At 38.6% G+C, this 26,545-nt stretch overlaps 2 protein-coding genes across 5 annotated transcripts in view; one reads left to right on the top strand and one right to left on the bottom strand.

Moving 5' to 3' along the window:
* Window positions 1–13,897, bottom strand: part of LOC122074846 (ras-related protein Rab7) — a 22,418-nt gene extending 8,521 nt beyond the window's left edge. The window contains exons 1-3 of one of the 2 annotated variants that reach the window (XM_042639815.1): window positions 13,685–13,897; window positions 13,176–13,202; window positions 12,912–13,011 (exon numbers count right to left, since the gene is read on the bottom strand). In XM_042639815.1, coding sequence (XP_042495749.1) covers window positions 12,912–13,011; window positions 13,176–13,202; window positions 13,685–13,737 — 180 coding nt within the window. In that variant the 5' untranslated portion in view covers window positions 13,738–13,897. The remainder of the gene's footprint in view (window positions 1–12,911; window positions 13,012–13,175; window positions 13,203–13,684) is intronic. The other variant, XM_042639814.1, reaches the window with a different exon arrangement.
* Window positions 13,898–17,537: 3,640 nt separating this feature from the next.
* LOC122073176 (proline-rich receptor-like protein kinase PERK4) lies at window positions 17,538–21,577 on the top strand. 3 transcript variants are annotated; one of them, XM_042637716.1, is made up of 9 exons: window positions 17,538–17,665; window positions 18,049–18,720; window positions 18,991–19,533; window positions 19,628–19,714; window positions 19,796–19,866; window positions 20,102–20,178; window positions 20,310–20,457; window positions 20,711–20,872; window positions 21,088–21,577. In XM_042637716.1, the coding sequence occupies exons 2-9, from the start codon at window positions 18,129–18,131 to the stop codon at window positions 21,328–21,330; spliced, it is 1,923 nt and encodes a 640-aa protein (XP_042493650.1). In that variant the 5' UTR covers window positions 17,538–17,665; window positions 18,049–18,128; the 3' UTR covers window positions 21,331–21,577. The 3 variants fall into 3 exon arrangements, with proteins under 3 accessions (XP_042493650.1, XP_042493648.1, XP_042493649.1); XM_042637714.1 differs by having other exon boundaries at window positions 17,564–17,636; XM_042637715.1 differs by lacking the exon at window positions 17,538–17,665 and adding an exon at window positions 17,696–17,837.
* Window positions 21,578–26,545: the final 4,968 nt, after the last annotated feature.

Genomic DNA, 26,545 nt, shown 5'->3' with positions numbered 1-26,545 from the left:
AGTGGGAAGACGGAGTCTTACTGTAGATGAGGATGTCATCAAAGTAGACTACTAAGAACTTGCCAATGAATGGTTGAAGCACTTGATTCATTATCCTCATGAAGGTGCTAGGTGCATTTGACAAGCCAAAAGGCATAACTAACCACTCAAAAAGGCCATCCTTCGTCTTGAAGGTTGTCTTCCACTCATCTCCAGGCCTTACCTGAATTTGGTGGTACCTGTTCTTGAGATCAATCTTTGAGAAGATTGATGAGTTGGCCATCATATCTCGCATGCCATCAAGCCTAGGGATAGGGAACTTATACTTGACAGTGATCTTATTGATGGCCCTACTATCAACACACATACGCCAGGTGCCATCTTTCTTTGGCGTGAGCAAGGCAGGTACTACACATGGGCTAAGGCTCTCCCTAATGAATCCCTTCTGTAACAATTCATCCACTTGCCGCTTGAGTTCGGCGTGCTCTTTGGGATTCATTCGGTAATGGGGTAAGTTCGGGAGAGAGGACCCTGGAACTAAGTCAATAACGTGCTGGATGTCACGCATAGGCAGTGACTCATTAGGTAGTTCCTCAGGGAATAACCTCTCAAATTTCCTCAACAAGGGTTGCACTTCTCTAGGAGCCTCAGTGAATAAGCGTGACCTATTGGTATTACTTTGTATGGCAACTAGAGCATAAATCACCCCTAACTCTTGACACTTTCCTTCAAATTGTTGTTGATTTAAAATGTTGAGTGTTTTGGTGGGGGTATGTTTAGATGTACTTCCCTTGTGTTCTGGAACCCTTGCTTCCTTAGCAGCACTAGGGGTCAGCCTAATCTTCTTCCCTTTGAACTTAAAAACATAGGTGTTAGACTTCCCATAATTGGTGACATCCCGGTCATATAACCAGGGTCTACCTAGGATGATGTGGGGCAACATTCATCTCTAGGACATCACACCACACTCGATCCTCATATCCTGCAAAGTGTAGGGGAACTAGACGCCTCAAATTAAAGGGGATGGTGGATTGATCTACCCAGGCAACCTTGTAAGGCTTGGGGTTGGGGTTGGGGTCGGGGTCGGGGTCGGGGTCGAGGTCGGGTTTGGGTTTGAGGCCCATTCGAGCAACATCACTCTTGGCAACCACATTCATACAACTCCCGTTGTCTATGGCGATGCGATAGTTCTTGCCAAGATGACATGTGTAAGTGATGAAAATATTAGTTCGCCGCCAATCATCGCTACTCCTAAGTTGTGAGACCATGCATCGCACAATACCGAGCTTGAGGTCACTGGCCTCCTCGGCGTCCTCATCAGATATGGTCTCATTTGGTCTATGTTCCTAATACTCATGGTCCTAAAAACCCTCTTGGTCACCTTCTTCAGGAGTCTGCTCCCCCACATAGAGATTCCTGTTGGGGCACTCTTTAGAGAAGTGACCATACCCTCGACACTTGAAGCATTGTTGCTGCCTAATGCCCTTGAGTGCTTCTCCCAAGATTCCTTTACCCCTATTGTCAAATTGCCGTTGTGGTGCAGTAGGGGTTTTGGGAATCCAGTTGTTCCTTGGGGTGGTTTCCTAAAGTGGGGCTCCCCGGCTTGAAAGCTCTTCCTCTGAGAATAAGTTCTCATGGAGGACTCCACCTCAAGGGCTACTTGGAAGGCCTATGGAACGTCTCGCACCACGTGGGGTGCCATACGTGACTGGATTTCGGAGTTGAGCCCAGTAAGGAATCTAGAAAGTGTTTGCTCAACATCCTCCCGAGTACGGCTTATAATTTTCAACTCATTGAACTTGCTCATGTATTCGATCACAGTCAGTTTTCCTTGCCTCAGGGTGTTCATGTCATTCAACAACTATAGCTTATAGGTGATAGGCAAGAATTCCCTCTTGAGCCTCTCTTGCATTTCTACCCATGTTGTAATTGGCTCAAGTCCTAGGTTGGCCTCTTGGTACTCTAGGTCTGTCTAGAAGTCCTAGGCGGCTCCAATAAGCTTAAACTTAGCAAATCTATAGTGGACTTCCTCGGGCATATCATAAAACTCAAAGTACCTATCCATCTGATTAATCTAATCTAGAAGGACCCTAGCATCAACATGACCATCATAGGTAGGGGCATCTACCTTAATCATCCGCCTGACATCAAAACCCTTATCATGGTGCTCATAACCCTCATCATCTCCATATTGGGTATGGTGTCTTAGAGCAGGTTGTCCTCGAGCCCTACCCTGACCTCTACCACACCCTGTGCCTAGAAAATTATCCCCTATCCGGTCATAACCATGAATGTGGTTATCATCATTCTCTACCTCAGGGTTAGGGACTTTTGTTCTAGGCCCAGTGCCTAAGGTATGGTGTTCTTGCCGTCCATCTGAGTTTAGGGCATTTGTTTCAAGGGCGGCAAGCCTAGCCGTGACGGTCTGGAGATGAGCAGCCTGTGCCTCCCTATTAGCTCTACTGACAGTTAATTCGGCTTGGAGGTTGTTCAAGAGCTTTTCATTTCGTTAGAGGGCTCTTGCCCATTGCTCTGGCTGAATGGTGGTACTAGGAGGGTCAGACATGTCTTGGTATGCTCTACCACTACAGGTGGACATAAAGAAAGGGGGCAACCAAGGTGTGGTTGCCAACAAAGACTCGAGGCCTACTCAGAATCTCCAACTGAGATATGTAGTTGGCCCTCTCGATCCTAAGGTCAGAAATTTCCCTCTCAAGAATGTGTTTCTGGTGGGAATAGCGTCCAATGCTATTTGGTCCCACCAAACGAAGGAGAAAGAGGGTATCTTCTAATCTAAGGTAACAATCATTTAGCTCATACTCGACTACGGACAGGTTGTGACAAAGGTTAGACCTCAAAAGACAAGACATGTGAATAATGACAATGATACCCAATCATAACAAGACCAACCAAAAACCAAGCTCTGATACCAAGACGATGTAGGGAGGAAGGGGACCTAGACAACTAGGTTTCCTACAAGGGGTCAATCCACTAGACAAGGTGCGACGACCCAAGAATACGGCAAGTACCAGACCCGCCTGGGAGATCAGTGAGGTGTCCCCACCAAGAATACAGCTAGTACCAGGGGGTTTGGGAGATCGGTGAGGGTGTGCAAACTTTAGTCCTACATCGCCTAGGGAGAGATTCCTGGACTAGTTAATAACCTCTAGCTTCCTTAACATGACACAACGCGTTTTAAAACCTTGAGGCCCATGGGCCAAAGAGGACAATATTATGCAAGGTTAATGGGGCAAGGGCATTACAAATGGTATCAGAGCGGACCCCGACAGTATGTGGAGCCACAACTGGGACACTGTGCCGAAAAGGGGAAAGTGTGATGACCCAAGAATACGGCAAGTACCAGACTCGCCTCGGAGATCGGTGAGGTGTCCCCACCAAGAATACGGCTAGTACCAGGGGGTTTAGGAGATCGGTGAGGGTGTGCAAACTTTAGTCTCACATCGCCTAGGGAGAGATTCCTGGACTAGCTAATAACCTTCAGCTTCCTTAACATGGCACAACGCGTTTTAAAGCTTTGAGGCCCATGGGCCAAAGAGGACAATAATGCGCAAGGTTAATAGGGCCAGGGCGTTACACAAGGGAGACTCAATAGGTCTTGAGTTGGGTTGGGTTCACAGTTGCTCAACAAAATACAGAATATTAGACTAACATGGCAGTAGTAGTCAATACTAGTCTAAGCATGAAAAACACTAAAAACTACTCAAGTGTCAAAAGGGGATATGGGGAAGGGAACATGGCAGCAAATATGTGTTAAGTTTAGCACCAATCAATCAAGACATCAAGCAAGATAAGTAAACCAAAGAATGTCCTAAAATCAGCCAACTAATGAAAGGTAAAACAACAGGAATTTCTTTAGGATAACAGTAAATAATGGCTTGAAAAACAGAGTATATTTCAGGTTTTAGTGGGGGGGGGGATAATGAAAATAATAGGCAGCCAATGAGTGTGGAACAGGGGGGGTTTTACTTATCTTCTTGTTGTCCGAAGTCTGAGGAGAAAAAGAAGAACTCAAGGTTCTCCAAAGTAAAGAGATGAAGTCCAACCTATTTGATAAAGGAAGACAGTCTAGATTGGTGGTGTAATTCCCAGCAGCAATCCATTTTGTTGATGATGAATCCAGCAGCAACCCAGGTGGGCCTCATTCAATAGAGATGATCTTCAAGTATTCTGCACATAGGCTGCAACAGTGTAGCAGCAGCAGCAGAGGGAAAACAGAAGCAGCGACAGAGAACAAGATTGGGAGGGGGAGGGAGGCGAGAAGAGAGAGAACAGAAAGAGAGAAAGAGATCGAGAAAGGGGGCGGGGAAATAGCTAGAGGCGAGAGAGAGAGGAATCGTGAGAGAGGCGACAGCCTTTTTTTGTGTTTTCATTCAAAAAATTCATTAACTAAAAGATGGCCAATGGCCTTACACTTATAAAGAGTAAAACTACCAAAAATAAAAGAGTTATTTAGAAACTAAATCACCGAAATAATAAACTACCTAATTGACCAATAGAAAAAAATTTCTAATTTCCTAATTATTCAATCAGCTAAATAATGCTATGAATTAAAATAAAGTAATGAAATAAGATCGGATCTGGTGGGGTCCACAGGATCTGCCAAATGGGAGGACAAGGGGGGTCGAACCCAGCGCTGGGAAGGCTGGTTCGACTCCTCTTTCCTTCTTCTTTCTTCCTCTAGTTTTCCTCCAGCCAAATGGAATGCATATGGGGCTGGGTCTTGCGCCTACACCGCTGGTACACGTAGATGTCCCCATCAAGAAGAAGTCTTTTACACTATTTTACTTACCTAGCCGGAGCTGGAGTAGCCGGAGGAGGAATCGCTGGAGCCATGGTAGCCGGAAAAATGTTGTCGCAGCTGGAATCGATGGAGATGATCGCCACTGCCAAGGTTTTCATTTTCAACCCTAAGCCAAGGCATGTGAGACTAAGGGTTCCTTTCAATTATATTTCCTTTTATGTGATTCGGTATGACGTAGTGTACAAGACTTTTGTACACAAGCCACTAAAAAACAAAGAAATGGAATAAATAAAAAAATAAATAAATAATAAATAAATACTGCATTACCTATAAGGCGGCTCACGCCTTAACCCCACGAAACGCATTAGCGCCTTAATAACTAGTTATTAAGGCGGTAAGGCGACGGAGGCGTTTGAGGGTCTTTTAGAGCACCTTAGCTCTTAATAATTAGTTATTAAGGCGGTAAGGCGACGGAGGTGTTTGAGGGTCTTTTAGAGCACCTTAGCAATAAGGAGGGCATAGAGCGTCACCTTATTGACTAAAGCATTCCTATGTAATTTTTTTATAAAACTATTTGACTCAAATCCTAGTTAAATCCTATTACTCATATGCTAAATAAATATTAAAGGTTCATACTTCATACCAATGCGTTATACCAATGTGTAAAATTGATTGGGGGTTTATACATTATATAAACATATAACTTTTTTAAAAAAGAAGAAGAGATGGGTATGGAACTCACCGTAGTCTTCAACAAAGTGAAGAACAGAAGAAAAAAAATCAGGTACTTTGTATGAAGAACAGAAGAAGAATGAAGAAGAAAGAAGGGAAAAAAAAAAAGAGACAAGTACAGAGTTAAGTTAACCGGAGGCTGAAGAAGAATGAAGAACTGAAGTACAAAAGAAAGAAAAAAAGAAAAAAAGGTATTGATGATGAACAGAAGAAGAAAGAAGAGAAAAAAAAAAGGTATAGAGCTCATCGAGGTTGAAGAAGAGAAGAGTGAAGAACAGAATTTATAAAAATAAAAAATAAAAAAAATGGTACCGTATGAAGAAGTGAAGAACAGAAGAAGAAGAAACCAAAAAAAAAAGGTATTGTATCAGAAGAAGAAGAAAGAAGCGAGAAGAAAGAAGAAGAAAAAAAAAGAAAGAAAGAAAAACACTCACCGTAGCATGAACAAGAAAAAGATGAGAAAAAAAATAAAACCAAAAACATACCTGTAGAGGGGGTACGATTGTTCACCGGAATAACCTCACTGCTGCCGGAGAAGAAAGAAGAAGCCGGAGCAAGATTGAAGGAGTTCCTGGGGGGTACGATTGGTCGCCTGGTTCTTCCTTCTCAAAACCCTTAACTCAAAAGTCCAAACCCTCTGTGAGAATCGTGTCTGGTTTTTTTGGTGGAGTACTTTAGTTGTTAGAAGTTGATCCCATGCATCTCATGTGCATTCAAGACCATACACCTACCAATCAAAAATTGATATTTGGAATCTATCTAAAGTAGTTTTAAAAAAGTATTAAATTCTAAAATATTCATAAGGCACCCGCTTTGTGTATAAGGCGTCGCCTTATAGCGCCTTATCTCATGATGTGATCGCCTTACGTGATACCTTTAATGCGTGCTGCTGCTTTATGGCCTTTGGACCGCATCAATGCCTTACTAGAGCCTTACTAGCGTCTTAATAACTAACCAAGAAAGACAATATAGAGATTTTTAACCCCACTTTTTGCTGTTGACAAAGGGGGAGAAATTGTGAAATGATTCTCCAATTTATTGGTAATTGATTATATATTTTATTTGAGAATCATCTATTTGTCATCATCAAAAAGGGGAAGATTGTTAGGGATATGCCCACACTCCTATAGTCGGTTTTGATAATAGCAAACATATAAAGGTATTTCACAATTTGCCTTCAAGTATTGTTTTGTAGAGACTTCATATCAAAGATCGAATTTGATGAATGAAAGGAAGAAATAAAGATTGAAATCATCAAATGAGGTGTATCAACAAGTTGGTATCAATGCTTGAAGAACATATCAGAAGAATTCAAGCTTCAAGATGTCAAGACATGAAGCTCAAAGACATGGAATTTCAAACAAGAATAATGGAAGAAAAAGTGCCAAGAGTGGAAGTGAAGATAAAGACTTCAAGATTCAAGTGGAGAAGAAGACCTCTAGGATAGAATGGTTGTTTATATATAATCTGTAAAGTTCTATATATATACGTGCACGCACCTCATGCACTACATAACACCATGCTAGAATGACCTTAGGACATATTTTGACCAAGTATAAAAGTCCTTAAGTGGTTAGGAACATATTAGGAAAAATATGTTCTAATGAAATTCTGTGAAAACCACATTGATCTGACTCAAGGGTATTTTGGAAAATCTTAGAGTTGGTATCAAGAGATGAACCCCTCATGGAAGTTGTAGAAAATCGAGTCACGATTCCAACACAACTTGAATCGCGTTAATCCGATGTCAGACCGAAGAGTTATGGCCGAAATACTGACGACTGGTCAGTATGACAATTGTTCATCAAAAACAAGACAGAATTGTAGGCGGTCGATCGGCTGGAAGGCCTGGTAGACCGGACCTATCCGAGGCCATAGCCGGTCGACCGGATGAAAGTCCCGATTGACCGGCACCTACCTGGACCATTTGTAATGGCTAGTTTTTTATCTCCAACGACTCCTTCTGGTCGACCAGCTATCAATGACGGTTAACATGTAGATCCAAAATATGACTGTTAGAGTCCGATTTATTGCCTAGAAAGCTCTCCTAAGCTTACCTATAAATACCTCTAATGCTACTCATTAATTAACAATTAATCCTAACTTTGGAGGAGCATTATTTAAGCATTACAAGTGAGAATTGGTCTACACCATCTCTTGAGTTCAAGTTCTTCATTTTACATTCAAGAGGAACTCAAGACCATCTACAAGTTTTCATCTACATCTTGGCATTTGCATTGCAAGCATTAAGAAGACTTCAAAGGTGCATTCTATCATCATTGCATATTTCATTTGCACTACACCGGAGGTAATCCTCTATTATTCCACTTCTCTTATTTCTCTATTTTTACATTAAGTCTAGATTGTACTTAGGCTTTTGTAAAGGATTCTCTCATCCTTAAAAGAGTGTAAGGTGTTTCTCTACCTTAAAGGAGATTGTAAGGTGTCTCTCTACCTGTAAAGGGGATTGTCCGGATACTCTTATCCTTTAAAGATTGTAAAGGTTTTCCTCCTTACCTACTGTACTGAAAGGGAAGAGCTAGTGGAATACCTTACAAGAGGATCTTGAAGGGAGTGGACTAGACTCGGAATGAGTCGAACCACTATAAATCTTGGTGTTGTGTGATTGTGTTTATTTATTTATTCCACAACATTTTAATTTGCAATCACACTTGGGGATATTATTTTCAAAAGATTAAATTTCCACTAGCATAACCTATTCAACCCCCCTCTAGGTTATTTCAAAATGTTGGTAGTATTTCACCAACCTGCATCATTAAAAGGAGGGAGCAAGTAACCCATCCCTTTATCTACCAAAAAAAAGAGGAGAGAAGATACCTGATTCTGCGGGTTAGGGTTTCGGTTAGTGGAGGGCAGAGATCTTGCTTGAGGTAAAGGGTCGCAGAGGGTTTTGGAGAAGGGAGGTGAGGTTCATTCTTCTTTGGCTTCGATCTTTGCCGGCAGTAGAGGAGCTTCTTTCTTCTTCGGTATAGAGGGTTCTTAAACGATCAGCAGAGAAAACGATAGAGCAGGGACTGATTTTGCTTTTGGTAGGGAGGAGTTAGTTGATGGGTATAATGCTCTTTTTACTACCCTTGGGTAGTTTTGCCATTTACGATTTCCCCCATCCATGACATCATCAATAAATGTTAATTGACTAACGGAGAGGGGTTAGTTGTAATAACTCTAAAATGAAAGGGGTGCCCAAGTAAACAAAATATGTTTGTTTGGCAAGAGAATGGAAGGGGAAAAAAAGTTGTCAAAAGTGAAAACTCCCTGGTGTTTGATCGACATAAAAAAGAAAATGTTTGTGAAAAAAAATAAAGTTGTAAAGTGAAAAAATTTCACTGGTGTTTAGTTGACATTAAAAAGAGAAGTTTTGAGAAATAAAATTCTTACTGCATGAAAAGTTCACAAATCAAATGGTTTGGTGAGAAAATTTCAAAGAGTGAAAAGAGAACATTTTGAGAATCTGAACAATTGGAGGGAAGAATTTTGTTTCTTTCATTCTCTTGCCAAACAAAATAGCCATGAGGAAGATAGTAAACACTGTCAACCTTAATCTATAACATATCTTTGGTTGAGAACAGGAAATAGAAAAGATCATGTACAAGAAGGTTGTTGAATTTCATGGGTATCAATCCCTAATTCAGGTAACCCATAAATGCAAAATGGCTGCAAATGGTGACAATTGCTACAGAGTGACAGCATCCTGGTCTCATTACAGGTGAACGATTCATAATTATCCACTAATGCTGATTGTCCCTAATTCATAGTTTCATATTCCCATGAACATCTCATCCCAAAAGTGAATTCCCCCAAACTTTTGAAAAATATTGAGAGAGAAACTTTCAGCAGGTTCTCAACATATATCAATATTGAAATATTTTCAAAACCTCAACAATATTTCTTATTTTTAATAAGCAGCAGAATTTTAAAAAAATAAGAGCCCCAAAAGGCAATAGAGTGCTGCAAAAGAGAGACCAATTAGCCCAGCTACCATGAGCAGAAGACACAAAAGCCCCTAGAACTGCAACAATAAGCAGAAGCCAAAGCCAGCCGCGGGTAGCCAAAAAAGGATCAGTAATATTTTACAATCTTTTTTCTTAAACAAAATTATGGAACATTTTGTATTATTTCTTGACTCTCTCTCTCTCTCTCTCTCTCTCTCCTCTCCCCCCAAAGCTCAAGAGAAAAAGAGATTTTTGGTAAATTTCAAATCATGATTCTATAAAAATTGATTTTTTGCACAACATGCTTGTATAAACAAATACGTTTGCAAGATATTATCAACTAAAACAGAAAAGCTGCTGCGAAAGGAAATCTTAAAGGTCTGTGCTACAGTGCAAGAGAAGCAGGCACATATGCAAGAGAACAACACAAACTAACTCCAACCATAAAAGTGAAATAAAAGCCATTCGCTCTCTCAGTTTTAACGCTAGGCATCATTAAATGGTATTGTGCAATAGCTAAACTCCGGCATGAGAAACAGACGAAAACGGAATGCATAAAAACAAAAACAAACAATCACACACAAGAGGCAAGAGATTTACATGGGTCGGCAAAACCGCCTACGTCCACGGAGTGAGAACCATCTTTCACTAGAATCAAGAGAAAATAAGAAATACAATCCTTACGATTTGATAATTGATACCCAAACCCAAGCCCCCATGTACACCCTTCTCTCATCTCTCATTCGCTCTATTGTCTCTACATCCTCACCTTGGCTTCTTGCTTAGTCCTTGTACACATGTTGCACCCACATTGTACCTTGTGAGACTCTCACAAGAATCCTCGCATCTTAGATCGTCACTACTCTTTGTGGTAAACACCTCTCTCTTTTATAGACACATCCTTATTTTCTCTCTCCATTGTAGAGAAAACTAACTCATTCTCTCCTCTTTTCTTCTTTTGGAAAAAACATCCATTGCACACACACTTCACAAAGTGGCTCTTGGATTCTACAACTCGCTAAAGAAAAGATAGAGGATACCAACACATTGGCACTTAACTTCACATGGATTTGAACCCAATTTGGCCCAACCACCTAATAAGAACTCCACTTTGCTTTATTGGCTTTAACGATTTTCTTGTTAATCACTCCACCTTGCTTCAACAACCAACCATTTCCTTGACCATTCCATATAGCTTTAATGGCTTAAACAACCGACCACTTCCTTGTTGGTCACTCCGGTCTTCACTTGCTTGGAAGACACCACTCTTGGGAAGAATCCAACCTCCTCCACTCACTCTCTTTCATCTTCTATGGTAGAGAAAACCCACTAATTCTCTCTCTCTTTAGAGAAAACCCAATAAGGAATGAAGGTTCCACTAGAATTACAAGAAAAGAAGTACAACCCTTGGGATTTAATACCCAAACCCAAGCCCTATGTGCACCCTTCTCTCATCTCCCACTAACTCTATCTCAACACGTTTTGCCTCTATCAATACTTTTGCAACTATCATGGCTTGCTATGTGGTTTGACGAATGTAATCATAATAAAAGCTCGTTATTTATGGTGATCAGTAAGAACAAATAGGATTTCACATCAATGAAATCAAATCTTCGTTTCTCCCCTTATCATTGTTTCTACATCTTAACTAAGGCTCAAAACAACATCTTAATGAGAAAAACACATAATATCTACTCAAACAATCAGATAGGCATAGAGAACAGGATGATGGAGGAATAATATGTATAACTTGTTGGGTTTGGTGGCTTTTATCTAAAATGGTTGATGGATTGGTTCAATAGCCTAGCTAGGTTAATGGAGAAGGTGGAGAATTTTATTGAGTGATTGGGCCAAATTGAAACCAAACCCAATGTGACGTCAAGTGCCAAAGAGTTGGCATCCACTACCTCTTTCCTTAATGGGTTTTCTCTAAGGAGAGAGAATTAATGGTTTTTCTCTACTATGAATGATGAAAGAGAGTAAGCGGAGGAGATTGGAGTCTTCCCAAGAGTTCCTTCTTCCAAGCAAGTGGAAGAGTGGAGTGACCAACAAGGAAGTGATGGGTTGTTGAAGCCATTAACGCTCGATGGAATGGTCAATAAGGAAATGATTGATTTTTTAAGCAAGGTGGAGTGGTTAACAAAGAAAATGTTAAAGCAATTAAACTAAAGTTGAGCTTTTATTGGGTGGTCGGGCCCAAGTTGGGTCCAAACCCATGTGAAGTCAAGTGCTAATGTGTTGACATCCTCTATCTTTTCTTTAGTGGGTTGTAGAATCCAAGAGTCACTTTGTAAAGTGTGTGTGCAGTGGATGTTTCTTCCAAGAGAAGAAAGGAGGAGAGAAAATGAATAAATTTTCTCTACCAAGAATAGAGAATGAGTGGGTTTTCTCTACAATGGAGAGAGAAAACAATAATGAGTTTATAAAAGAGAGGAGTCTACCACAAAGAGTAGTGATGATCCAAGAAGATGTGAGGATTCTTGTGAAAATCTCAAAAGGTGTGATGTGCGTACAATATGTGTACAAGGACTAAGCAAAGAGCCAAGTTTGGGATGTAGAGTGAATGGGAGATGATAAAAGGATATACATGCTTGGGTTTGGGTATCAAATCACAAGGGTTGACTTCTTTTCTCTTGATTCTAGTGAAAGATGGATCTCACTTCATGGACGTAGGAGGTTTTGGCAAACCACATAAATCTTTTGCTTCTTGTGTATGATTGTTTGTTTTTGTTTCTCTTGTGCATACCACTTTCAGGTGTTGCTCACACTGGAAGAGTTGCTACCACCCACCCCAACATAACTTTGAGATTTAAATGATATTCACATATATATATTTTTAACTTCAGTCTTAATCAAAATTCTTGTTCTTTTTGAAGTTCTAAGTCTAATGGTCTTTGCAATTAGTGATTTTGTATCCTCCAACCTTCTGCCAATTTGGACCAAAATTCTCCCAGAAAGGCTTTAAAAGGGGGAAAGAGAAAATTTCAATTAGATCACCATTCCTACTAGCAACTAAACTATATATACCACTCGAAGGATTTCAATACTCCAATAAAAATTAGATCACGTGGCATAGTAGAGCTTTAAACAACTTCAAATTATCAAATTACTATATGAATGATATAACTTGATGCAGAAAAAAAAAATCACATTCCCAAAATGCACATAAACACGTAGAACAGTGCTACATCCTAGAAAAACGTCTCAGATAGACATATACTGATAAAAGAATTTAGTTGCATCCTTCAGCATGATTCTCAGGCTTCACCAGTACAAGAAACAACCATTTAATACAAGCATATTCACAATGAGTACAGTAGGAAATTGAAGAGCATTGCATCACAAAATTTCTGAACTATCGATTACAAAAATTGCAAGCAAAAAATTACAACCTGATTGTGATGGACAAACTGAGCACATCTATTAAAATTTCATGCAAAAAAATCTTAAAAGTTTCAGTACCATATCAACCACAGATCACTAACCTGTAAGGTGAAGAGCCTATCTTCAAACTGCACTTCCTTTGTTAGAAAGTCGGCCCCAATTGTTGCTTTGTATTGATTGCTAAACTTCTTATTAACATATCTAAAATTGAACCATCAAGAAAAAACAAAAATAAACTGTATATGAATACTGACTTCATTAGTTTAAAAAGAAAAACAGAGCTTCCTCTTCTTCTTTAGTCTAGGCAAAAGGAGTAAATTTAAAAGGTTCTTCTGACAATAACAAACAGATTGACGGAAGGATACTGATTCATCAAGGAGGTCTTTCCAACCCTGCAAATCACATAGAATACAAAATCCAACAAAAAGAAAATCAATCAAACGAACTAACATTATAATAATCTAAATAAAACTAGTAGTCGAGAAGAAAACAAATTTCCATAAGGAAAAGTAATCTAGGCTATTCAGCTAACGGCTATTCCGTTCAAAAGCAAGTGAATTTTCACAAAGCTTCCGATCGGGAATAAACTAAACTTAATTTAGGTCCAGTAACTCAGAAAGGAAAAAAAGAAGCATCAAATCATCAATGTCTGCTTTATTAAAGCATTTCTGTATCCAAATAATGTCCTAAATTTTATTCTCGGTGCATCGACTACTGAAAACTAAGTTGAGCTTCCGGAAAATTCAACTAAGATGTCGACAGATTCATCTGGTTCGTAAGGAAAACCCTAGAAATGGCGATCAAAACCAGAAATTGAGTAAAAAAAAATTACAAGATTTAAAAAATAAATAAATAATAGATCAAATTTACTCACCCGCTGTCACCGAGGATTATGACCTTCAGAAGCGCTCTTCTTCTGGAAGGCATTGCTCGGACTTTACCCTTTCCCTCGTTAGGATCCAAAGGTTAACCTGCGACTCTTTTGGGTTAGAGTCTTACAAATTTCTTCACTTATTCCCCTCTTTTTCCCACTTCCGGAGTCAAAGGTTCGTCGCTCGAAAATTTTACGGTTTTTTCTTTTGTTAAAAAAAAAAAAAAAAAACACCTTAATTTGATTTTCTTTTTTCCGTTTTAAATATGAACTGTTTAACCGTACAGAACAGCAAGGCTTTCCGTATCTTCCAACGATGAAAGTTCTAGGATCCAACCTAATATGGGCCCATCATTTTTTTTTCGTTTTAAAATTGAGGAATGTTATCCAACCTAATTTCCTTACTTTTCAAGAAGTGGCCTTGGCCCTATTGACTCTTCCGTTGGTCTGTTCTTGGCCTGGATCTACGCAGTAGACTCTTGAACTTGAACCAAACCAACAAAAAAAAAAGGGCCCCATCCTGTTCGCTAACTGCAGTGGAAGGATCCAAGGTTAAATAAGATTGTGATTAGATTGAGGGATTTGTTGGGTAAAAATATGATAAATTTATTATTAACGTGAAGGACTCATGGCAAAAAAGGAACACATCTCTTGAATTTATGGATCGAAAAAAATTGGCTAAACTATCGTGCACATTACAGACAATGTTCTTCTTGCTGGGGAGTCATCAATACTAATAATTTCTCTTAAAGCACGTTCAAAAATACAAGATTCAAACAAGCAGTCGAATACAAAATGTTCTCTAATTGAAGATGAGAAATAATCATCTTGTTATTTGATTCAACCATCATACAATCCTAACCTTCAAAAATACCTTCCATGAGTGTTGATCTAATCACCATAGCCTCATCAATGACTAGTGAAAGGAAAGCTAATGGAGAAGATAGCAAATAAAGGATGTCCAAGAGAGTCATGAAATATGAATCCGAGCCCAACTTTTTATCAAAATTTGAAATCAAACTTGCATCACAATTAATTTTTATATAACCAGTAGGTGGTAGTTGTTAATATGAATCATTAAGAACCTCATGGAAGTAGTAGTTGAGATAATAGTAGATGCAGTAGAAACAACATGAAACTCTTGGAAAGCATTAGATTAAACCTGAATAACATCTTCTGATGTTCACAATTGTCGACCATAAAAAGGAAGATCATTTCTTAACAACCAAAGATTACAGCATATGAAAAAACAATAGGACATAATCTAATAGCTAAACACATTTCCAAGTTTAGAGAAATGGTTCCGACTTTGCATCCGGGTATGTCAACGTGGTTCAATGTGTTATAGAACAATGTAACTAAGTGCAATACCAAATCATAGCACAAAAATCCTCAGCGGGGAGGTAGTGAGTGGTAGTGAGCATCCAACAACTGGGGTGCATGTCTAGATCCTTCCAGCCACTGAATCCTCACTACCGCTCACCATAGAGGATTGGAGTCCCAAACCATTTATCTTAATAATCTCCTCCAGATCAATTGGAATAAATAAATCATCCAATATCTCTCTTCCATATCCGGAAGAGAGAGTTGTTAACTATCTATGTATAGGAGATGGCCATCCTAAACATGTAAGTGTTTCTCTTGTATTTCCATATTTTAGAATGAACTTCTTATTAAGGTTGTGTTTGGTATGCATTATTACAATAGATTATGGGTATAGAATGCATTTTGAAGCCTGATTCTTCTCCTTTTTCTCGCTTTAGAATGAGTTTTAGACCCAAAATACATTATGAGACTGCATACCAAACACAGCCTAAAATTGAAAATCTGTCATAGCCCAACCCATTTAAAAAAAAAAACCCGAAACTCGCTGTGGGCTTAAATAATTGTGAATAGGTTAGGCTCAACAGTCCCAAATCTGAGGATCGGGTTAGTTGCCTATACCTTGGGTTAGGCTTGGAGCACCCTAGCCCACTTAACTACTACCCAAGCATAGCCCACCTCTACTTGTGATTTTCTTTTTGCGTAAAATTAGTATGAAAAAATAGTAATGCTTTGGGGTCCTTTAAGGCGTCATTATATATGCCTAGAGAAGCGTAATGTTTCATTATTTGTCATTTGGTATAGTACATGAGTTAGTCCGTGTCCTTCTAATATTTGATTGGTCAAATTTTAGTCCAAAATAAACAAGGAAAGTAATTCAAACTTGGATTCAAGGTTTTAGTAAAATTACCAGAATGCATACCATCAAATGTAGATAAATAAAAAAAAGTTAAATGGCATATTTTATAATTTTAGCTACTTCCTCTACTCATTTAAAACTGAAATTGTACCAAGTAGATGCTTTTCTGATCCTTTATCACATGGACTAACTCATGTACTATCAAGTGACAAATAGTAAAACGTTATACATATAAATAATGGGAAAGAAAAACCATTGTTTCTTCAATATTTTACTATTTACATTGAAATAGATGACAATTAAGCAATGCTCTTATATTTGCTTTTATTGAAAAGCTAGGCATGCTATTGGGCCAGCTTGTGTCACACACCCTCTTCCCTTTGAAATTGATCGCCATGCCCCTTCTTCCCAACACCCCCCATCCTGTTGAGCCGCTAGCTCAAGGATAGCTACCGGAGCTTTGAGAATTGGAAAGATTTTGCTTACAGTACTGGGGTTGGGAATTTGGGTAAAGTAATAAAGTTGCAAGTTGCAACCTCATTCCACCTAGCTAAGGATCCTTTCCAATACTGATGAGAAGAAAAGTAGACAAGAGAGGGAGTCCAAATCAGTTTCTCGTGCCTTCACGTACAGTATGTGCGAGTTTTCTTCTATCGATGCCTTTCCATGATGTTAATTAAGAGTGTTTGGAAGGTATTTGTGAAAGAAAAAACAGACATGCCATCACAAAACCGTTTGTGAACATATGTTATTCTCCACTTACGAGGAGCAATAACGCCCTACTCCTCCCTTATATCCTTTTCATGTGTATTAAGGATAATTATTCTTCATGTACATAAACGATTAGACTTGCACTGGCATTGCGAGAAATGTGAAGCCCCACAACAAGGTAGATTCCAATTGCAATTTCTTGTACCCTTTCCATGGATTTAGATCTCGGTATAGATACATGTACCGATATGATCTGGATCGATATCGAAGAGGAACGTATGTGTCGATCATTTTTTCCCGTGATATCGATACTTGATCAATCCAGATTAATTACACATCGTTTCAAAGTAAAATAGTAAAAATGTACTTTTAAAAAGAAAATTAAAGGCAAAAGTGACTGATATACATTGATCCTATCGTATTGGTACCTATAACTAAATCCTTGATATTGGGACCTGTTTTTTTTATTTGTTTTTATGGATATTTGTGATCTGAGAGATACCTTTTAAGTCTTATACATGGAGAGGAAACACAGAGCCCCAGTCTGGTTTATTTGTTCTACTGTAATGTAAAAGTGAACCACTAAATTGGTCCGACAAAATAAATCACAAAACGGCCTGGTCTGCATTAAGGACACAACCACTCAGGTTTTTTCAATGAACCAAGTAAACTTGAGCGTCCGAGGTGGGCGCGGTACTGCCATTTGTTAGGACATCTACCTTATTAGCTCGAAGAAACCGCACGTTCGGACAAAGAAAAGGTAAAACTAAAATAACAAACTCAACCCAAACAAAGGGTGGCAGAGACACCACACAGGGGAGGGCAACAGAGAGAGAGAGAGAGGTAGGTTTTTTAACAGTCTATTTTTATTATTATTATTATTTTTTCCTTATTTCGTGGGCCTAGGAAATATGACTGAGCAAAATCCAATTATTAAAAATAGGATTGGGTAATGTTCCCTTCTTTGGGGTAGGAGGTGATTGGTGGCAGGGAAGGGGTCCTCTCTTTCTAGGATGCAACCATCACAATGCAGACTCTTTTGCCTCTCCTGCTCTCCTTCCTGTGAGAACCCTCCCATCTTCTTAGTTCAGGTCTCTTCTCTCTTTCTCTCTTTCTCTCTTTCTCTCTTTCTCTCTTTCTCTCTCTAGTCCTTTACGTATATGTTCTTTGTTTCTCTCTATACTTTTGGGCATAATAGGTTATTTACATGGTAGATTCAAGGGCTGCAGAGCTTATCTACATTCAAAATGTTTGGATCGGAGGGTCAACCTTTTTCCCTTTTAAACTCTTTTTCTAACTTCTTCTGTTAAGAAATGTAATAGTTTGCATCTTAGATCAGAGGAGTCTAGAATCTAGATCAGACCATGTAGATTTATATGAAAGGGAAGAAGTAAATAAACCATTTTCTTCTTCTATATATTCATGTTGATTAGCTATCTTATTTGATTATATCTCTTGCATTTCGCTTTTGCAGGGTTCGAGCAGTTACAGGACGAGGGGAATATTCCGGCAGTCTCTGACGTTCATCTTAGCCGGAAGTTCCGCATTCGCAAAATGGGTTCGTCCGACTCCCCTGTGACTGCTCCGACATCGGGCTCATCAAATTCTTCGTCTTCATCAAGTCCTCCCTCGCCAGACGCACCGCCTCCGTCGTCATCGTCATCGTCCCCGCCACCTAAATCGTCTCCCTCTCCAAAATCGTCACCTCCCCCAAAATCGTCACCTCCCCCGTCGCCGTCGCAGTCGCCGCCACCTACGACTTCACCACCACCCCAATCCTCAAATAATTCACCACCCCCACCTCCTCCATCTTCCAATGGCAACAATTCGCCTCCTCCGCCTCCACCTCCTCCATCTTCCAATGGCAACGATTCCCCTCCTCCGCCACCACCTCCTCCACCACCACCACCACCACCACCACCACATAAGTCGTCTCCTTCATCATCATCATCATCATCATCGAAGAGCTCGTCTTCGCCGTCATCCTCTTCCAGTGTTCCTATCCCCCTTATCGTAGGAATCACAGTGGGAGTAGCAGCATTACTCATTATTGTGGCTATGGTCATAGTGTGCTGCAGGAAGAAGAAGCAGAGAAGACCACATAACCAGATGCAATACTATTCTGACCATAGTCAGGGAGACAAAGGTGTTACAACCTTAATCCTAAAAATTACGTTTTTTTCATTCCATTAATTTATCCGTTATGTGATTATTCAATGATTGATTTATGTATTTATCTCTTTTCTGGATCTTCTCAACCCTCAAATGCTAATTTGATAACGGAAGGGTCTTGGGCTGAGTGCGAATCCCCAACTAGCGGTTAGATGCGCGCTGGAGGGTCGGAGAGGATCCAGATCCTATTTATCTCACTTCTCAAATTGATTTTTTTTGAATTTTTTTTATTCTTACATAACAGGCAATCATTATTATAACAATACTGGACAAAGTCCAAACTGGCACAATAGTCCACAATCAATGGAACAGGGGATTAAGATGCAAGCACCTCCAGTATCAAGCGGGCCACCAGGTGGAGGATGGCTTGCACCACCTCCACCTCCACCCATGATGAGCGGTGAAATGAGCACCAATTTCTCAGGACCACACCATCCTCCACTACCACCACCATCTCCAAACCTTGCCCTTGGATTCAATAAGAGCACATTTAGCTACGATGAACTAGCAGCAGCAACAAATGGGTTCTCTCAAGACAACTTGTTAGGTCAAGGTGGATTTGGGTATGTACACAAGGGAGTGCTATCTAATGGCACGGTCGTTGCGGTGAAGAGCCTCAAGTCAGGCAGTGGTCAAGGAGAGCGTGAGTTCCAGGCAGAGGTCGATATCATCAGTCGTGTCCATCACCGTCACCTTGTGTCACTTGAAGGCTATTGTATAGCTGGTGGGCAGCGGATGTTGGTGTATGAGTTTGTTCCCAACAAGACACTAGAGTTCCACCTTCATGGTTTGCTCTTCCTCTATTTCTGCTCTCCCACACTTATGGATTAAATGTAAAATTGATCATACCATGACAACCATTCTTAAATTTGTGATTTTAGGACCTGGTCGCCCAACCATGGATTGGGCAACAAGGCTTCGGATTGCTATGGGATCAGCCAAAGGACTTGCATATCTTCATGAAGATTGTATGTGATCTTACCAAAATCTCTCTCTTAGTACATTTACATAAAGAAGTAAATGCTCACTAATAATTTAACTACTTACAGGCCATCCTCGTATTATCCATCGTGATATTAAAGCGGCAAATATTCTACTGGATGATAATTATGAAGCTATGGTATGTGCATTATAGAGATCGGGATTAGGTTCATATGGTCCATAGATTTGGGATAATATCGTACATCCTTGGTCTGTAGATTTGAAATCCACTTTCTCTCTCTTCATTTAATAAATTTCAAAGGACGTACAAGCTTGTTCTCATACGTGAATCTGATCCAGATTTATCCATCTACATAATGCTTAAGGGTTTTCTTGAGCTAATTTACATAATTGAAATTACAATGCTAATTCAGGTGGCAGATTTTGGACTGGCTAAGCTATCCTCTGACAATTTCACTCATGTCTCCACACGTGTGATGGGAACTTTTGGGTGAGAATGATCAATTAAATGTTGATTAATTAAGATGTTAAATCAAGCATAAATGGGGTTTCTATTAGGATTTTTATTAATGAAAAATGTCATTTATCATTTCTTTATTTTATTTTTCATGACAATGACAGATATTTGGCACCTGAGTATGCGTCGAGTGGAAAGCTAACTGAGAAATCTGATGTCTTCTCATTCGGTATCATGTTGCTGGAATTGATTACTGGAAGACCACCTGTGGACACTACTAATTCATACATGGAAGATAGTCTAGTAGACTGGGTTTGTTTCTTTCACAATACTATTTAATTGCTTTCAATAAGGAAGAAATACACATTAATAATAAATCATCTCTTATTTAACCCTAGTATGATCAGGTCCATGCAGTTGTAAGGTCAGTATGGACTCACGGGACTAGTTAGGCCAAAGACTTGAATACCCGTCATTAGAAGAAAACAAAATCTTATTTGAAACAATGAAACTTATATAAAATCCAAGAAAAATTTTATTTGATCTCCTGTGTATGTGAAAGCAGGCTAGGCCTCTTTTGACACGGGCACTCTCAGAAGGGAACTATGAAGAGCTGGTGGATCCACGCTTGGAGAACAATTATGAGCCACATGAGATGACTCAGATGGTAGCCTGTGCAGCTGCAAGCATTCGCCACTCTGCAAGGAGGCGTCCAAAGATGAGCCAGGTAAACTTATCAGCCAGAGACTATGTCTAGATAGTTAGTCAAACCATCGCCTTAATTCTAAAATGGATTTGAGGATGGGAGCTTATACCTCTCCATTATATGGTCTAAACTTACAAAAATTTCTACCATGTTTTAATTATATATGTAATAACATTCACCTTCACGTCTCAAGTGAATTGAATAATTGAACAACATTAGTGATTTCTATTGAGCAGATTGTGCGTGCGTTGGAAGGTGATGTCTCACTAGAGGATTTGAACGAAGGCATAAGAACTGCACAAAGCCCTGCCTTTAGCTCAAATAGTGGCTCAGACTATGATGCAGGTTTATTTAATGGAGACTCAAAGAGGTCTAGGAAGGTGGCGGCGGCAAGCCGAGATCTGGGGAGCAGTGAGTTTGGGCACAATCCCTCATCTTCAAGCGGCGATTCTCGAGAAATGAGCATCAAACGCCCATGAATTGAACAGTATTGGTCATCAAGGACTGAACCATAGGCATACATTCTTGAGATGAGAGAAAATTGTTCCTTTCCATCAACTTAAAGAAGAAGACTTACATTTCTATGTTGTTCTATTATAACGATTGCTTGATAAGTGAAATGATATTGTGGGACTTCAGATTTTTTTTCATATACCATATGCATATGTATTGCTATTCTGTGTGAGTAACTATATATATATAGAGGCAGATCTAGCTTCTATTATTTGTCCTTGTGTATTTAAGTTTCAAAGCGAAAAAGACCATATGCAACTTTGTTTTTCTACTAAAAAAGAAGCAATTAACCACATTTGGTGACTAGTGGTTGTTAGCTATGCATATTAACATTAACATGGATTCACTCTAAATGTACCCAAAATTAAGAGGATAAAGCAAAGAAACCTTTAAATAACTTGTTTCTTGATTGCTTCTTTTGTTAAAATCTTTTCGTTGATGGTTTTCAAGGTAAAATTTTCTAAAGGGTGTACCTTTTTGTAATCGAAGTGGTGAATTGAGAAGTTGTAATTTTCTTTTGATTGTTTTTTTCTTGTTCTTATAAAAGTTCCTTAAATTAAGGGTAAAAATAGATTTTCAAAATAATTTGAAATTTGACTTACCACTACATGTCATTCTCAAAATATAACATTGTCTTGCACGTTTTTTAAATGGCATAATCTTAGCCTAATTGAAAGAATAATTGTGTTATACTAAAATAGGCACAAAAAAAAAAAAAAAAGGGAATTACAACTTCTTTTTCACTTACTTTGGTTATAACGAGATTTTCTCTTTATCAAACCTCAAGGGGGTAGCTGAGTTGGCAAGGGATCATCGTCTCAGAAAGAGTGTGGTTCTGAGTTCGACTCATTTTACCTCCTTAGAATCACTTATATGGGGTGTTTAGTGCTCTTCATTGCTTTCGGTGAAAGTTGAATAGTTCTCATTCGATCCCAATATGATATGATCTATGCGATTGTGGGGCTAATAAAGGACTTGTCGAACTAGTCAAGCCGAGGCCTGGATATCCATTGTCAAAAAAAAAAAAAAAAAAAATCTCTTTATCTATTATCCCAATGAGAGCAATAACCTACAATTTTCCACCACAAATAATTGTGGGTAGTAGTAGATTCACAATACTAGGCTACTAGACAATATTAATTGGAAAGGGATTACCTTAATGATATGCATCAAACAATGTTGAAGTTGAGTATACCATAGACCAATAAGGTGTGCCCAAAAAATATGCAAGACAATGATATCTTTTGAGAATTACACGTAATGATTAGTTAACTTCAATTTTTCTTGAACATCTATTTTGACCCTAATTTCATGATTTTTTCTTTTTAAATGAAACTTGATTTAAGGAACTTCTAGGAATTAAATAATGGACAATCAAAAAAATATTACAACTTCTTAGTTCACGACTTTGACTACAACAATATATACCTATAGGTAAATTATTATCATAGCGTAAAGAGTAGCAATTAACCACAAACTTTGTAAATGTCTTAGAAGCTTTGATCCCAAACAATAATTATCACTTTGGTATGTCATTTACAGTAGTGAAAAATCTGTAAGGTTGAGAACCCAAATTCTCATATAGTATCAAACAGGTAAAAAAAATTACTTATGGCCCTATTTTATCGCTCGGCTTGTTGGGTTTTTTTTCATGAAAAAGAAAATCACTTCTATATATAATTTTTTTTTTCCTAATGACGGGTATCCAGGCCTTTGGCCTAACTAGTCCCGCAGGCCCATACTGACCCCACAAACTCATGGACCGAGTCATGCCGGGGTTGAATGAGAATCATTCAACTTTCACTGAAAGCAGTGAAGAGCACTAAACACCCCGTGTGAGTGGCCCAAAGCATGCCTAGTGGAAGTCGAACTTGAGACGTTCGAGTTTACGGTTCGTACCAAGTTCGTTGCTCACCAACTGCACTACCCCCTTGGGTTGAAGGGCTCAATTCATAATATGTTTATGGAATGCCATTATTGATCCCCTATGTCGATGGATTTTTGCCAGCCATAAATGCATATAATGATAGGGCAAGCTCTTGATCCAAATTCTTATTTGCCTTCAAGTTGCATTTTTTAACTGTTAAAATAAGAAATAGTTCCATTCTTTTCTTCTTTTTTTTTATGGGGGGGGTGTTGTGGTGGTTCGATATAGTTCCATCTATTTAGATGGTCTCTTTATTTGTTTTTTGAATTACTAACAATAGGTAACTCTTTGCCTATCATCTTGTAGTTGCATTGAGCGATAATGTAACTCTATATCTTAGTCTAACCGGATGCTTACATTTGTTGACCATTCAATATAATCATCCCTGCTTTTTTCTCAAACATAAATTCTAAATATTGCCCTTAATTCTTTCTAAGTTGAAATTTAGATTCTTAGTAAAATTTAAAATCCTCCCCCATACAAAAAAAAATCTACATAGGCTAATGTACATAGGCAATTATTTCATAAATCTACAAAAAATTGTTTTACAATGATGAATGAGAGGATGGGTTTTCATGATTCATAAGCCTACATAGGTTGTGATTCTTATACTTTAAGCAATAAAGATTCCAAACAAAATAACTTCATTGGACCCGTATTTTTGTTTCATTATTTATGGATACTTAAAAACATAGAGCATAACCATCAATGATTACACCTCATTACTTAGGCACTATTTGATAACGTGTCTACTGTTTCTATGTCTAAAAACAACAGAAACGGATTTTCACGTTTTCATAAACAAAAAAGGATTTTTTGGTGTTGATAAATATGTCTCTCGAAACGTTTTTTGCAGACATAATGCAACTAAAAACCCCAATAGTATCATCGGGTGCTCAAAAGGGAGAGAGGATTCGGTTGCCTCTTTTTATGTTTAAATAATTGAGAGATTTATCAGGCACAACAATTTTTTGTTTGTTCTTCTCAAATTTGTTTATAAAAACGATGAAGCAAGTCAAGTCAAAATCGTTTATAGAATTGTAAATATGCATAAATTTTGATTTATGTTTCTAGAAACAGGTGAAACGGAACAACTTTATCAAACACTTTTTAGGCTATTTATCCATTTATGGGAATAAGAAAACACAGAAACAGTAGAAACAAAACATTGTCAAACGATGCCTTAGAAGTCGTAAGTTAAACTTCCCTTGATGCTTATTACCACCACCAAAAAGAGGGTATCTATTCTATTTTTTTGGTTTTCTTTTTTTTGTTCGTCTTTTTTTAGTGTGCCAAGGAACCTCAGCTCATCCTTGTGTAGACCGGTAAACCTTGGACCTGGGTCAACGTATGACCCGGCAACATTCATGGGCCTGTTTGATTTTGTTTCTCCTATTTCTGTGTCTAGATATAGCATAAATGGTTTTTGCCATTTCTGTGCTAAGAAACGATTTTTGGAATTGCAAAAAGTGTTTGATTTTTCTGTTTCCCGAAAGGTTTTCAACAGTGTAGTCAAGTTCAAGACATGAGTGAAGGCACAACATTGTAGGAATGCAACTCACGAGTGAAGACATGACATTGGAGTTGTAGGTAAATGGGTCTTACTAATTAAGATTGATCAAAGGCAATGATTAACAGTAGGAGCTGCTAGGGATCTTGATCAAGATGCATTATAGCTGAGATCTGATGCATAAAAGCTTTTGTAGCAGTAAAGTTCACTTTTTTTGCAGGTTAATTAATTAAGTAGCAATTATAAGGAAATAAGGAGAAATAACAGTGGATACAATAACTAGTTGCTGATTCGATCTCTTGCATATATATATAATCTATTTGAAAGGGAAGAGTCCATGTTCAAAGCTTGGTTTCATGACAATGGTTAAAACAAAACCCATTTCATCCTTGTCTTTTTGCAGGGGCAAAGATTCTCCTCTTACGAAGAACTAAGACCCATCTCAAGAACAATCTCTGGGTTTAAGAGTTTATTATAAAAGAAAAATGGAAAACAAAGTGAAATTGATCATGAGAGAAAACTACTATATTACTAATCAAAATCATTTTGGTGTAAGGGAATGGTCTTTCTCTAGTCCAGTTACCTCATCTTGTTCATATAAATTGATGAAGTTCTGGTTTAGGGAGAGTTTCTAAAGATATCACTTTGCTATTATGGGTTCAGTTTCAGAGACATCCCAACAAGAAAAGAGGGGAAAAAATGCTGGCTTTTGATAATGCAGAGTAAAATGGAGGTGGGTTTCTAACAATACAAACCCAGTTTCAAAAATATCTAGATGATGCATACCCAGTTGCAAAGATGAGGGCTTTTGATGATGCATACCCAGTTTCATAAATATCCAGACAAAAACAAATTTATAGTCTCAGATGCATAACTAGTTTCAGACACATAGAGCAACCAGAACCCCAAAACTGAATGAAATTTTCGGTTTCAAATGCAATCACTTCACCACTAACACAAATCAACATAGCAACAAAAAAAAAAAAAAAAAAAAGAGCAGCAATCAGGCTTGAGATTATAAAGTGTTTTTGTTGATCTTTCCCACAGAGATATATCAACAAGAGAAAACCCCACACCCCCACCATTATCAGAGAATTAGGGCCAAGGCAGGAACTCTGGAATGGGTTGAACGATGACCATGGAGTTGCAAGTAGAGATACTACTGATGAATCTAGTTGATCGATGCAAGAAGATGAACCTTGAGCTTCCGGAACTATAGGGATGAGATGGAGCGCTAGGTTACGGGAAATATAGGGAACCTACAACTTCAAGGACCTTAAGTTTCAGGAGCTTAGAGATGGAGCTGCCACTTCGAAAGTTTGGACAAAGATGATTGGAGAAGGGGAGTTGCAGGTTCACCTTTAGGTTTTCCCTTTGGAGTCGCCACTTGAGAGTTGTAGCGAGATATGGAGAGCAGTGCCTTCTATCGGGATTTTGTGAGAAGGGCTTGGGTAGATCGCCTAATCTATTGGGATTTTTGTGGATTTTTTCCCCTCTTTTTGTTTCAAATAACAGAAAAACAGGTGGTACTAGTTTCTCTATTACTGTTTCCAGACACAAAAATAGGCATAAATTTCAATTTATATTTCAAAAAACAAGTGAAACGAAACAGAAAAATCAAACAATTTTTGGGATGTTTTTCCGTTTTTAAGCACAAAAAATCGAAAAAAACCATTTATAAAAACAAAATCAAACGGGCCCTCATGAACCAAGTAATACTTGGACATGGATTTAAAAATTGGAT

This window comes from Macadamia integrifolia, chromosome 3, assembly GCF_013358625.1.
Source record: "Macadamia integrifolia cultivar HAES 741 chromosome 3, SCU_Mint_v3, whole genome shotgun sequence".
Classification (NCBI taxonomy): Eukaryota; Viridiplantae; Streptophyta; class Magnoliopsida; order Proteales; family Proteaceae; genus Macadamia; species Macadamia integrifolia.
The sequence above is the reverse complement of the archived record's forward strand: the minus strand, read 5'-3'. Positions and strand labels throughout refer to the sequence as shown.

What these genes read in the sequence shown, in the direction of transcription:
- LOC122073176 (XM_042637714.1), top strand. Translation starts at nt 17,588, where the DNA reads ATGCAACCATCACAATGCAGACTCTTTTGCCTCTCCTGCTCTCCTTCC. An exon ending in CCTCTCCTGCTCTCCTTCCT is followed by an intron (nt 17,637 to 18,048) that starts GTGAGAACCCTC and finishes TCGCTTTTGCAG; the next exon opens with GGTTCGAGCAGTTACAGGAC. An exon ending in CCATAGTCAGGGAGACAAAG is followed by an intron (nt 18,721 to 18,990) that starts GTGTTACAACCT and finishes CTTACATAACAG; the next exon opens with GCAATCATTATTATAACAAT.